Source organism: Chaetura pelagica, unplaced genomic scaffold, assembly GCF_000747805.2.
Source record: "Chaetura pelagica isolate M959 unplaced genomic scaffold, ChaPel_1.0 scaffold346, whole genome shotgun sequence".
Taxonomy (NCBI): domain Eukaryota; kingdom Metazoa; phylum Chordata; class Aves; order Apodiformes; family Apodidae; genus Chaetura; species Chaetura pelagica.
In genome coordinates this window covers 493276-508091 of record NW_009953797.1, presented here as the reverse complement: position 1 = coordinate 508091, position 14816 = coordinate 493276, and the positions used below count along the sequence as shown (strand labels likewise).

At 37.7% G+C, this 14816-nt stretch overlaps 1 protein-coding gene across 1 annotated transcript in view; it reads left to right on the top strand.

Moving 5' to 3' along the window:
* The first annotated feature begins 7457 nt into the window (after positions 1–7457).
* Positions 7458–14816, top strand: part of PHYHIPL (phytanoyl-CoA 2-hydroxylase interacting protein-like) — a 7916-nt gene continuing 557 nt past the window's right edge. The window contains exons 1-4 of the mRNA XM_010001112.1: positions 7458–7654; positions 9658–9832; positions 10593–10710; positions 14121–14816. The exon at positions 14121–14816 is cut by the window's right edge and continues 557 nt beyond it. Coding sequence (XP_009999414.1) covers positions 7490–7654; positions 9658–9832; positions 10593–10710; positions 14121–14655 — 993 coding nt within the window. The 5' untranslated portion in view covers positions 7458–7489 and the 3' untranslated portion in view covers positions 14656–14816. The remainder of the gene's footprint in view (positions 7655–9657; positions 9833–10592; positions 10711–14120) is intronic.

Below are 14816 nucleotides of genomic sequence, written 5' to 3'. Positions count from 1 at the left end.
AGAAGATTTTAGAGGGGTTGATCCCTCTAAGAGGATTTATAGAGCCAGGCATTCTCTCTTTATCTAATGTTTTACAAGTATACTTATTTAGAAATTATTCTTAAATGTACTTATATAAATATGAAAATCTGTATTGGGAGTTAATTTACCAGGATTCTGGTGGAGAGAAGAAAGCAACACTGGAGTCTGAGACTATTTACTCACTTTTTGTGCATGAAAAGAAGCATGAATAAAGCACAAATGCTACTTAGGTAGTTATGGACAGCAAGTTGAACTTCAAAATTGTATAGCCCTCCTGGAGAAGTGCTGCTTATATTACCTTGGTATGATAATTTTGTAAATGTTGTATTTGTATTTCTTCAGTAATATTTTGTCTCTCTTGAAACAAGTGTTGCAGTGAACGTTGAAACTCTTCATATTCAGGCTACTTGTTTGTTTGGTAGGGACATGTTGCTCTGGTTGTCTAAAACAATTTTGTATAGCTAGCAGTTGGACAGGGACCCACTCATTCCAGAGCTCAGAACAAAACCATTATATTGTATTTTTGCTTAGTTTTTTTTGATGCATGCAGTTAATATAGAATTTCCTGGCAGTCTTCTGTCATTTTTTTCAGTTATAGGGAAAGAATAATTATCCCTCCTATTGAAGTTTTGAGTAAATAAAATACCTCTCCAGTAAGTTGGAGACTTCAGTCTGAATTATTGCACTAAAATATTGTCAATCTATGTCAGTTTTCTAGAATTACAAACTTAATATTTTGCCTTTATATAAAGATGATACATAACCAATTGGCTGAATTAGCAAGACAAGGTAGAAATGTTTCTGTTTCAGAAGGTGTAAAGATGTCTCTGTTCATTTTATGGGAGTTACTGTTTCTAAGTGAATTGGTTTTGGTTGTTAGTATCTAGTAAGAGGATTTCTTATGTCGTCATACCTAGATGCTCTTTATGAAGCTGATCCCCTGTCATCGAGCAGTTCTACTTCAAAAGGTCATAGCTAACATTGCTCATTGTATTGAAAACGTCAGCTTCAGAAACACATTTCCTGTTTTCCCCAGCTGAGATGTATTTTAAGATCTGGGAAAGATGACAGTCTTAAAGATGGGATTTGTGTTACAAGACTTTGTTTGGCTTTTGATGTATTCTTTTCATGTGTTATTGGTATCTATATAATGTAAACCTGATCTTTTGGGGTCTCAAAAATTCCCAAGTCACCAAGGCTGAGAATGTGGTAGTTGGACTAGTACACTCCAGTGTAACTCACAGCTGGAAAAGACAGGATTGTAACTGGAAATAGCCATCACTAACAAGCATCAGTAACTAGTGGCACTAACAATGCCACTGTTCATGTTGTGTTGTGGTTTTAAATCTAGACCATATTAAATGCAGAGTGTTATCCTCAGATAAAGAAGCTTCTTAACACCAACAATTTCAGGTGCAAAGACAAGAATGAGATTTACAGAGTACAATTTGACAGCCAAAAATGCCAGAATGTTTTTTTAAAATCCTTTGGAAACATGTTTTCAAAGACCCATGGCAATGGTTTTGGCAGCTTAGGAGACGCATAGTAGTAATTTTTGAATTGTCTGCTCCAAAAGCAGGAAGTCCATATTTCCCACAACAAAACTTTAAAGACACTAAAGATTTTCCCCTGTGTATAAAGAAACCTAGAATCAGAGAATTTGTCTTTGTCCATACAGTTGGAGATTTTTCCACTGTGATGTGAAGAGAGGCAAACTGAGGGGGATTAAATGGAAATGTAAGTTACACTTCATTAAGCTGATGTAATTTGCATCTTGGGGGACAGAGGGGCAAAGCCTTTGCAGAAAACACAGTCAACAAGAGATTTTAAAGTAATTCAAGGAAAAGCTATTTTATCCCTTCCTTCTCTTTTCTGTTGGTTGTTTTCCTGGCATGTTTGGGCTCTGTGGTATAAAGCCCATTTACATCACTTCAGGGATGTGTAACTTTCCACCACTACTTAGACTAGCTCTGAATTTTGTTGAATTATGTTTCAGATTCTCCCTTAATTCCAAATTCTGTTTAGATATTTACATTTTTTCCACATATAAAATAAATATTTTTTGTTCACATATTGGACAAATACCTGAATTAGCTGAATCCAAACTCCTGGAAGGGGAAACGGCAATCTGAAAAGATTTTACTTTGATGGTCATTCCCTCTAGTACCCACGTCTAGATAAATTGTAGTATTTCACAGCTATATTTTGTTATCCATGGTTACCAAAGAGATCCTTTCACTGTTCCAGCAGAAAAAAGGATTTCACGCAGTCCTGCTTTCTTTTAGTTTCTCCAGATTTAACCGACACTGTTGCAGTTGAACGAGTATTTCATGAATTTCCTTCACACTGAGTACAAGCAATGATGCTCATTATGGCTGTAATATTTATAGTTTCTTCCCTGTTGATGGATGACTATTACGTCATTGTATTCGGTCATTTGTAGCTTCTGTTTTCTGTGAATTTGTTTCTTGACTGCTGGATATTTTCTCATGGTGCACTAAGCTACATTGTTAAGGTGGCAGAGTAGTGTTATGGATGGAGTTCTGGGGAGGAGTGTGTGATTTGCTTGCTGAATACAAATTGCATGAGTTCTGAGTACTTCGGAGTTCTACCGCAGCATGTCTGGTATGCAACCTGTGAGCATGAACCCATCTTTTTTAATGTTTCCAAATGTTGAATTACATTCAAACTATGGGAAATGCAGAGATATGTGTAGGGTTTCTATAAATGTATGTCATACTGCTTCAGTTAACTGTTTTGCCATTGATAATACTTAATAGCATTAATAACAACACAGGAACTGTGAATGCTTACTACCTAGTAATGAGTGGTTGTGCTGAGATGGTTCTCCATTATCCTTTCACTGCTGCAGATCTAAAATGGTTCAGCTTGTTTTGAGTGACAAGGAAAATAAATTTTAAAAAATCCTTTTCTAAGTATTTTCAGTGTGGGCTTATCAATTTCTAAGTCTTATGATTTGCCTCCAATAGTGACAGATGAAAGCCACGAATGTTCTTTTTTTTTTCCCCCATTCAGAGATAATTTATGTAAGCAGATAATATAATGAGGATACTAAATTGTGTCTATGTGTATATAAATAAAATTGGTTTGTTATCCATTTGCCAGCATTTTGGCTCAGCTGCAACAGTGAGTATCATAACTGCTTTAAAATTGATTAGACAATTTAACTTGAAATTTAACTCCGGATATGGCAGGAAGAGATAAGCCTGTGAATAGGAGCATAAAACATTAATCTTGCAGTTCTCCAGCTGATCTCAGTAAAGCTGGCATGTTGTGTTTGTTCTTTAGCTTTGAAGAAATTTAAAGTCTTATGCTTCCAGTGTGACCTATGCACATACGAGTGGTCTTTGATTTTCTATATCAAGAATCACTGGGCACTTTTGCTTGTTCTAGAAGTGAACTGTGTTTTTCTTAAAGCAAAGCTGTATCTGCAGCACAGGGGGAAACATGCCCAGGTTTTTTGGCAGGGGAGACCAGGTTTGTTTGACTACTAATTCTTCAATAATTTTCTGCCCAAAAGAGACCTGACAGTAGTATTTTTATCCAGTTCCACAGTGGCTTCCAGTGTTGAAGCAACATGAATGTGCAAAATGAAGCAGATATTTTAATTGGGAGCTGATCTGTTTTAGTTTGAGAAGCTCTTCAGAGCAACATTTCCTATGCTACTTTGATTTTCATTTTTTGTCTGTATTGTGATGCTTCATCAAAGAAAGATCAGTTTAGCTTCAGTGAAGCAACAAAGCGACAAGTATGAAAGCAGCCAGTTCTAAAGCTTTCTCCACCTATTTTCATATCCGTAACAGTAGTAACTTCTCAGCTGGAGTTTCAGAGTGCTTTAGGGCAACTATATACTGGTTTTGAGTAAGTCCAGCTGTTATTTCTGCTTTTAGTAGCACAAGTGGAAGTCAAGATACAAATGTGTTATATTTTTAGTCGTATCTGTCAGGTTTTGATCTCCATGGCACCTACATTTCACTTACCACAAACAAGAAGTCTCCAGCTTTAACTAGTGGGTAGGCTGCTAATCAGTCTTTTGTAGCAATCAGCATTTTTAAGTAGTTAAGTGCATAACAATATTATAAGACTCTAGTTGATTGACAATATTCTTACCACCTACCTGAACCCCGACTTTAAAAGATAGTATTTTCTTAAACACCTGACTTCCAAATTCAGCTTACATTTCTGCTATTGAAAATTCTGCCCATTCTTACTGTTTTCTTATAAGCATTTACTTGTATGTTCTAGTAGCTATAATGCTTTTATAAAATTGGTAAACTCTAATGGAAATATTTCACATTATGTAGTTGTTATACATTATGTATGTACATTACTATACTGGAAAGGATATTCTGACTCTCCTGTGCTATCCTAGCATTTAAATTTCTTTCTAGTTAATAATGATGCAGTGATGTCATTTTATGTTGTATTCCAGTACATCTTAGGACAGAATGCACATTGAAAAGCACCAATTTTTGCAGGATCCATTTTCTGAGTAACAGCTTATGCTTTATGAGGGAATGCTGCAAAATTTCCTGCTGCTGTAAATGCTAGTGTGTTTTGTGTGGCAAAGCCCATCTAATGCCTTCATGTTTGGTTCCTAGGATCAGTCAAATCTAAAGAGAACAGGAGTGTTCTCTTTTCATGCTTTGTTCTTTTTTCCCTTGTTCCCATGCAATGATACACCAATTGCTTTTCAAAAGTCACAATTTATCAATAGTTAATAGTACATAGTAATAATATAGAGGATGATGATCAGTATCAAATTCCTATTACTGCCTAGCAACGCAATGGATTTTGGCATTCAGGACTACACAAATATGTATCAAAATATAAGCATGCATTGCAAATATAGCAGATAATTCATAGTCTAAATAGAAGGGAAACTGGACTGTTGCTTGCAGGTGATAATTGTGAGTTATTTTGCTTTCTTATTTCATATTCTGTTTGTATTTCAAAATCTATAGAATGGTGTTTAGGGTTGTTTTTTTTTTTCCACTTTCAAAGAGCTTTAAAGATTTCAGAAAAGTGTTATTTTGGATTTTGTTCCATCACTAAAAAAGGATAGCTTACCTCTGAGTTATGCAAGTGGGTTTTTTTTTCTCTGATGTATTAAAAATGTTGCTAAAAATTACCTGGAGATTTTCTGCTAGACATTCACTTGAAGTATTTGTTCAGTTCTTAAGCAAAGAAATTAAAAGGACTGGGAGTATACACATCTAATTATGTAAGTCAGACATTATTTCCAAGATTGTACAGAAAACAATAGCCATTTATAGAACACAGCACACTGTCGCTAGTATGCTCCAAAATCTGTTTGTTGTCTCTGTTACTTTTTGTCAGTGGTTATTTCTGCTTTGTACGTGTCTCCTGAAGCTTAAACTACTAGCTAAACGAACTACTTTGGTTTGTAACATGGCTCAGGCTCATAGTTATGAGTCTAGAAGCTTGCTTTTGAAGAAAAGAAGTTGCACACAAAATGTATTGTGTGCATATATATATATATATCTTGGATTTCCTGACTGCATACCTGTTCAGGTCTTTAGTTGGTTTTTCAGTGTACTGGGATCCAGGTCCATCCAGCTCTCTAGATCTGAGCACATCAGCAGCATCATTACATCTACTTAAACACAGACCCTAGCTCCTGGAAGAGTGAGCATATGTAGCCTTTTCAGGGCTCCTGGTAGAGCTTTCAGTCATTTTTCAAATACAAAATGCTTACAAAAGAAAGGAAAGCCATTTTCTCCCTGCTGGCTTTCTGAAATATCAAAAGCACTGTATTTTATATTAACAAAAAGCTTTCAGTAATGTCTGGTATTTTTGACCCTATTGCAGCCAGTGCACTTGTTGAAAATGTCATTGTAGATGGCACAAATAGGATAGGAATTTGAGCAAGACCATGCACCATCTGACTTACTTCAATATTGGTCGAAAAGGAAAAAAGTGCAATAAGCTGTTTAAAGAATAGACACCAAAAATAGAACAGTGTTATTATTTGTTAATGTATTAATCAGTAAAATTTCTTTATTCAGAGTTCTAGCTGGAAATATATGGATTCTGCAGACTCTGCCATTGAATTTCATATATTCATGAGGAGAATTCTGAACAATCAAGCCAACTTTAATATTCCTGCTTTGCGGTGTTGGTGTAATTTGTTGACAACATATGTCAATTGGTTGAAATGCCCCTAATGTTTTCCACATCAAACTTTTATTATTATTATTACTGACTAGAGTCACCGTCTGTGTCCATTTTTTAAATCAGTTATGTGGAAAATAAAAACGCTGTGTTTTTTGTATACTTAAATGTGACTAGAAATGATTCTGACAGTGTGTTTCCTCACATCTCTGCATGGGCTTCCAGTCTTCCTCATCTGGACAGAATTTGGGAGCTTTCCTCTCTTTCTTACACAGACATTAGCCTTGTTTTTCTCCATTGTTTCTTTCTATTCTAATCTATGTTAGATTTATTTTTTTTATGCCTTGTTTCTTTACTCCTTCTCTTACTTCTCTTTTATTCTCTACTTTTTTTTTTCCTTTTTACCCTCTTATTTTTATTGGCTTTCTGCTTTTTCTTTTATTATCTACTTTTTTTCCTTTTTACCCTCTTATTTTTATTGGCTTTCTGCTTTTAAAGTTATTTTTGTTTGCTTTTGACTTGTGTCTTATGCAGTGCAAGATCACCTAATCTGAGTTTTAATGTTCACAGAATGGTCTACTACATGGTCTACCTGGAATCTAAGGGAAGACCTAGTCTTAGAACCTGTGATGCTTTATCATATGCACTTAGAGAAATTAGAAAAAGCTTCCTAAGAAAACTGCAAGGTCTCAAATGGGAAAAAAATAATTAGAGAGAGTAAGGACCAGAAAATGAAACTGGTGTGTATGTCCCTTTTGTATGTTGTGGTTGCTCAACAAAGTGATCACTATTAATTGTTTCATTGTGAAGGAGACATATATATATGTATATACATGCATCATCTATAAATCTGGAAGAGATTGGGTTTACTTTGTGCTTGAAAAATGGTTTTATGTTGAATATGATTTCTGTTTGTATTTATTTCAATGACAGTATTCATAGGGCTGTTAATAATATTAACTGTGGACATTGCTGGAATCTTAACTAAGTGCTGAAGCACCAGATAGTGTCAGATGTGTCTTATTCTCAACTGCAACTGCACACAGCTGGAATACTGGGCAGTCTATGCAGCCTTATTGGTGTTTATTCACATGAGGGATTTCATCCTTTCCCAATATCACTGAAATTGAGACTTGCACAACTGCTACCTCATAATTACTTCTGAGTACCACCCATGAGACTTTGTGAAGGGCTGTTCAGAGATGTGATTATGTTGGAGCTCAGAAAACAGGTATCTAATAGGCCTCTAACTGAATGAATCATGTTTATTTCTTTTGCAGGGAATAAATCACAAGATAGTGGGATTGCAGAGATGGAGGAACTTCCAGTCCCACACAACATCAAAATAAGCAACATCACGTGTGATTCCTTCAAGATTTCTTGGGAAATGGATTCTAAATCCAAGGACCGTATTACTCACTACTTCATTGATCTCAACAAGAAAGAAAACAAGAATTCCAACAAATTTAAACACAAGGTAATTTTTGTTTAAAAATCACGGTGGATATACTTGATTTTAAATAGATTAATATCAGTGTTTAATCTTTCAAAGCCGGACCATGGGAAACAGGCATTGGAATACACAGCAGCGGTGGGCTTTGATTAATCTGATTAGTAAATTTGTTGTGTTTGGAATACCTTCTCAATCTCTATCCCTCTCTAATTAATACATTTGCTTAATAGAAAACTGAACATGACCTTTTCTATTTCATTTGAAGCTGAAACAATTTTGGAACTTGTACAGTTTATTGCAAGACAGACCTTTTTATTCCTGACTAGTTCTTAATCATTATTTGAACAATTGATGTATTCTGTGCCTGTCCTTGTGCAGTGACAGACTCATAAGAGCAATACATGTCATTTCAACAGAAGAGTCACAAATTCTAATGCACTTCTAGGAAGGCTTCCAGCAATTTTAGTTTGCAGCATTCAGCACTGTGACCTGAATATTCATCTGGCCTCTTTCCTCAAGCCAGTGATGCAGGAACATACACTGAATGTATTGCAGAATCTGTAGTTATCAAACACAGCAAAATTTGCTTTAACCCCAGACTAGTTGAAATACTGAGATGTCTAGAGAAAAATGGGATGAGGTAAACAGCTGAACAACACAATCACCAGCAAATTTAAAAGCAATGTTGGCAATATCTCTAAAAGATAAGGTTTGCCAAGGCACAGATAACCATACACACAAACATAAGAGCTCTAATTCTAACAACACCTAAATTATTATTGGTTTATAAGCCAGTGACCAGTGATAATCAAGAAATATTTCCACCAATTTCTGAGTCTTTTTATTGTGAGAGTTTTTTTCCTGTGCCTCCTGTTGATAGCATGTGTGTAGTTTTCACATTTCCTTATTTGATTTCTTTTGTTTTTTAATGTGATTGGAAGTAATGTTAATTAAGTGTAATGAAAGATCACTTATTACTGCTTGAAATTAAAGAAGAAAAATTACATGTGGCCAAGATGTGGCAGTTTGCAAGGAGCCAGCATGTGAAATGCTACCAAACCTAATGTTATAATAGCCATTTATTATGACCATTTTTAATTACGGCAGCAAAGAGAGTATGCTTGGCTTTTTTCTTACTGTTATGGCTTTTGGACTGGCATCCTTCAAATTGTCATTTTATACTGCAGGAATAAATAGGCATTCTCATATAAATGCTTACTTGGATGGAGTCTGTTGATTTTCTTTCATTCTATTAATCTACACTTTTTTTCAGTTGTGCAAACTGGTCTAAAGTTGTGATTTTATCTGTATTTTTTGTTAAAAAGTAGAACCACTATAGCAGATGAACAGATTAGGGTTATGGAAAGCAGTATAGCTGCCCCTCCTCCCTAACTGTGTAAAAGATAAAACCCTCTCTTTAATCTGGGTTTAGGTAGTGTGTCCTTTTTTTTGGTACAGTTAGAAACATTTCCTGATATACAACTGGAGGGTGAGGCATTGACACGCCAGGGTAATGGGACTTCTAATGTTACGTGAAAACTGACAGAATTAATAGGGCAAAAACCTCCACCAGGTTGTGGGCATGGAGCCCTGACCACAGTAGCTGTAGCCAAAGAAAAGATGACAGGAAGACTAATGATTGTAACTGTAGCAGCTGCTCACTGCTTTAGCCTTAGCCAGTTCAGCCCAGTGGGATGCCTTTGCATATAGTCCCAGGGTGGCAGCTTTAAAAGTCATTTGAGGTTGCTTTTCTATTTCCTTGCAATTTTTCTTTACCTTTTATATATGAATTATGTCAGAATGCACAGCTGAGTCCTTTACAGAGAAAGCTTTCTCCTAGCTATTTTTTTATTTAAATGAGAATTAGCAAAAAAGAAATCACAGGAACAAAATCTTACCTTTTGATTGTCAGTCAATCACATTTCAGTTCTTGTAGAATCATTGCAAACACAATGAAGGAAGGCGTGGTGGATTGGTCTGGTTGTACTGATGACTTATGTGTGTTTTTGTCATCTTGTTTCCATCAGGATGTACCCACTAAACTGGTGGCCAAAGCTGTTCCTCTGCCTATGACAGTGCGTGGGCACTGGTTCTTGAGCCCGAGGACAGAATACACAGTAGCCGTGCAGACAGCGTCGAAGCAAGTGGATGGTGATTATGTTGTTTCTGAGTGGAGCGAAATCATTGAGTTCTGCACAGCAGGTAATATTGCTGAGGCAATTTGCAGCATAAGATGTATGCAATTAACCTTTGTAGCATGAGTGGGTTACCCATCTATCACCAGTCACTCCTGCAAAATGGAATTCTACCTTTATGCTTGTTCCACTATAGCTTAGCTGTCCCAGGGCGCTGTGCCTGGCACCAGTTTGTCCCAGGTGAGGAAGGGACACGGGTGGACCAAAATGGAGCAGGGCCATATGTGTGCCTGTTGCTTTCTGCTAGCAGCTGTGGAGAGAAGGCAGAGTGGCAGCTCCCTAACAGCTTGCTTAAGACATTCTTCTGCGTCACAAAACCCTGCCTTGAGGATCAGTTTAGCCTGTCATTAATTTACGAGTTACTGTCTTCCATTGGATGTTCATCCCCTAGTGCCAATGCACTTACCTGTGTGAAAGCCAAAGGTATCTCTTTATGGATCACACGCTGGTTGAGATGCAATTCTCAGTTCCTCTGCAGTCCCAAATACAAGGAAACCAGCTTTAATGCAGGAAATGTTGAGCTGAAAGTGGCTGCAGGTTTGCAGGGTATTCATGGAGAGGATCAAATATGTGTCTTCCTGCCATTTGTTTGTTGCCACTTTTGGAAACTGGAGCTGAGCTATATAGTTTCTCTATTGCTACTGCATGATATGAGGTATATTACCAAGGCTCTGTTCCCAATATTAAGTGTGCACATCTGTGTAACTTTTGGAGAGTATTATGGGTTTTCTTACCCTTTATACTAGCAGCTTGTGTTTTCTTTCCAGATTATTCAAAAGTTCACCTAGCACAGCTACTGGAAAAAGCTGAAGCGATTGCAGGCCGTATGCTTAAATTGTCTGTTTTTTATCGGAATCAGCACAAAGAATACTTTGATTATATCAGGTAAGAGAATAAGCATATGCAAAATTGTACAGCAACTTAAGGGAGTAATGAGAATAAGTAAATGCAGGCAGCTGTGCTAAAGCTAGAGCAGAATGTCTGTGTGCTATATAGCCAGTTTAGAAGAACAGAATAAAATAAACATAAAATATAACTTCCTTCACCTTGCTTAACTGAGCACTTCCATTAGGCAATACAAGTTTGTTTTTTAAAGCATGAACTGAAGTATTCGCAGGGTCTCCAGCCAGATTAAAGTGTCTGTTATAACAGAGTGTGTAGTAGCCAATACTTCTACACGAAGTTCAGAGTGAAATGTCTAATAGTAGTAGTGCACAATTGTGCATATAGGCATTTGCCTGCATATAAGAATTCCACTTCAAATAATTGCTCTCCACGTGCAACCAGCCCCATTTTTATGCCCATATGTAGTAACTGGGGCTCTGAAATCCAAATGTTAATTTACAGAACATGTGGGAAGGCAGAGGCAATAATGTTTAGACCATTATACAACACTGTGCTTCAGTTGGAATGAATAAATGGGATAGTGGGAGGGTAGGAGCATATTCCTGGTGGAGATGCAGTGTGTCTTTGCACATCCAACCTGAAACATCACTACAATAGAAAAGAAGACTTGTCAATAGGAGTCAAAGCTCCTGTAGTGACTTAGCAGGAGCAGGCAGCAGGCAGAGGTAACCTTCCACCGTGAGAAGAACCTGGATGAGAGGTAAGCAGTGTCTCAACATCTATTTCAGCACTGTCAGAAGGGTGGCAGCACTGACTGTGATTCTTCAGTATGTATGGAGAGATGGGGCTGCTGCTGTCCCACATAATTCCAGTTCTATGTGGGTGTCACATTAGTACCTGTCTAGAACTAAAAGTATTTTTAAGCTGATGAAGAAAAAAAAATACTCAAGGGAATCCAATTCCAAAGAGGAAACTCCACCACCCTTGAAAACTTTCCCACTTTGCAGTCATGAGTATCTGCTTGATTCCAGGAGTGTCTTGTCTATTCCAGAGCATAGGGTTTGCTCTTTCCCTTGTCTATTTTGGAAGAATTATTTTATGTCACATAGTGACAAAGCTGCAAAAGTCAATAGAGGTACGTAATGAATTGCAGTTTTGAGGGTCTTTAAGGACCCCTTAAATCTCTGCTGTCATCCTGGCCAAGACACCACAGCAGGGATGAGCCCATGGTGGTTGTGATTCTCTTACAATTTTGTGTTTCATTGTGTGATCATAATGCACTTGCCTTTGTGTTCATAGAGCTTTGAAATTTGCCACTGAGGTGCATTTCTAGCTGTGGTTTTGATCTGGTTCTGCCAAATGTGATTCTAATTGATTGCAGTGTATCTTTTCCCCTCCATCCTGTTATGTTCTTTCTTGGTTGGATACAAATGCAGACTAGTTTGTTTTCCCTTCAGTCAATGAATTAGAGACAAAAAACTGGGTGTCACCAGGTCAGTATGAAGCCAGAATATAGGTAACTGTCTGATGGTCGCTTGTTCCAATCAGAACTGTAATAATATGGTTACAGGTAATACTGTAAAAAAACCCTGTAATAATATGGTTATAGGGGCTAGTCCTTGCACAATCCACCCTTCTGGATGATATGTTAAAAACCCTGATGACAGGCGTCCTTTCAGGAAACATTCCTTGTCCTAGCATGCCTGCCAATGGCTTGTGTGGCGTCATCTCATGGTGCTATAGCAGCAACCCCTAAATGAAGGGTTTGAAGTCTGAACGCGTAAGTAGTGTTTGTGTCACTGTTGCCTACCTTAGCTGGGAGCACCATGAAGCAGCTCAGACCCCAGGAAAAAAAGTTGACCTATAATTAGCTTAATTGGCCACTGGATGTCAGTATCTTGCCACAGAAAACTGCAAGAAGCCTGGCTTTTCAGGTTGCAGATACAGTGGTTATTCATGATTTCATCCCCACACCCCAAGCAACGTCTTGTGAAATAAACAGTAACTACGTAGTATTTGAATGCCACAGAAAAAAATTAAAAATTTGTCTGTCTTAGAGACAAATTAAGATGCTGCTGAGGAGAGTAGAAATAATGAAGAAAAATCATGAGACATTACTGAGTTGATTAGAGCTGTTTCATATGTTACACTGAATTTGTTTGCTTTGACTGCTACCTCCTGCTTGAACCAAGTAAAACCTTCTTACCTGGAGCTGTTGCAACTTCAAAGCAAAGACAGCACAGTTTCTCTTGGCTACCTGCCGCTCCCCTCAAGAAAGAAAAAAAAAAACGCAGGGAGAAAAGAAGAAAACAGTAAAAATAAGGTGAGAGGGAGATGTAAGGCTCTTAAGCCCCACAGTCTCATGCGTTTTCAATCTCAGTGTGAATAAAGGTAATTTTTAAGGGTGCTTAGTGAAGCTGTTGTTTTGCAGGATTGACTTAATGGTTTCCCTTTCTGGTATCATGTGGTTGCTGGTGCAGAGAGAGCAAAAGCTGTCACTACAGCACTTCCAGACAGGTGTGGGGCACAAGGGCTAGGGCAGATCCTGCTATACATGGAATCTTAGATGCTAAGGAGAATTAGATGGGGTGTTTTAGAATGATCTCCTAAATTTAGCAGTTTAATGCTGGTAAGTGCAATTTGGGATTTAGGGTTTTTAAAATTCACTTGTTATATTGAATATTTCTTTTCACTGGAACCAACCTGAGCTCAGCTGACAAAAAAAAAAAAAAAAAAGTGAGTCTTGTACATTTTTACAGCTTAGGACTAGTGACTGCAGAAGCTGGATACCAACCAAAGTGGAAACTAACCAAATTACGTAATAGTCTGTGCCCAGCTCTGCTTTGATTGAAGTCAGCAGTAGACAAATTAGACCTGAAATTATCATCTAGGGGGAAAAAAAATATGGCAGACAGTGAGTACATTCCTTCTTATCAGCTCTCTGAAAAACATTCAGAAATAACTCTTACTGGCAGTTTTATATATGAACTAGATACTGCCTATGCTAAAAATATACATTGACTAACACTATGTTCAGCATATTGAGACTGACTTGCAATTTTCAAAATGTGATTAAACTAAAATGTGTTTATTGTTAGAACTGTAGTGGAAGACTGAACAAATCAGCTAATTAAAGATATTGGTGGTTTGGGGCTTTTGTGTTTGTGCTGTTCTTTCCTGCATATAATACCCCCACAGCTCACAGATCCCAGAGAAGCCAGACTGGAAAAGCAGATTTTTCCCATGAGCAGAAGTTATTCTAGCTTTCTCTGAGCCTGGTGTCCCTTGATTTTCGTGGTTCTAAGATCTTGACAATAACCAGAGTTTTAAGTTTAACCATTTTCCTTTGTGTCTCTTTTGTACTGTTAGCAAACAGCCTGACATCCTAACTTTCTACTTTTACTTTAGTATGTGTTACAAAATAAACAATACCAGTCCTTCATTTGTAGAGAGCATCATGGGAATGCTATGCAGCCCTCTGTTAAGGATAACAGTGGCAGCCATGGCTCTCCAATCAGTGGGAAGCTGGAAGGCATCTTCTTTAGCTGCAACACCGAGTTTAACACTGGGAAGCCACCCCAAGATTCACCTTACGGAAGATACAGGTTTGAGGTTGCAGCTGAAAAACTCTTCAACCCAAATACTAACTTGTACTTTGGAGACTTCTACTGCATGTACACAGCCTACCACTATGTCATCCTCGTGATCGCCCCCGTTGGATCCCCCGGAGACGAGTTCTGTAAGCAACGCCTTCCCCAGCTAAATATAAAAGATAATAAATTTCTGACCTGCGATGAAGAAGACGGTGTCATGGTTTACCATCATGCCCAGGATGTTATTTTGGAAGTAATTTACACTGATCCTGTGGATCTCTCCCTCGGCACAGTCGCAGAAATTACTGGTCACCAACTAATGAGCTTGTCTACTGCAAATGCAAAGAAAGATCCCAGCTGCAAGACCTGCAACATCAGTGTTGGACGTTAAAACCTCCCTCCTTAAGTAACAGCCTCCAAACCTCTGTTGCCCATGTCCATAGTCAGACGTTCTGTCAGAAGCATGCACATGCACATGCCGCTGCCACCAAAAGCAAACACCAGTCTTCAGAGTCTCCAATAGAGTTTTAGTATTTCTTCTCTCCCTCTTTC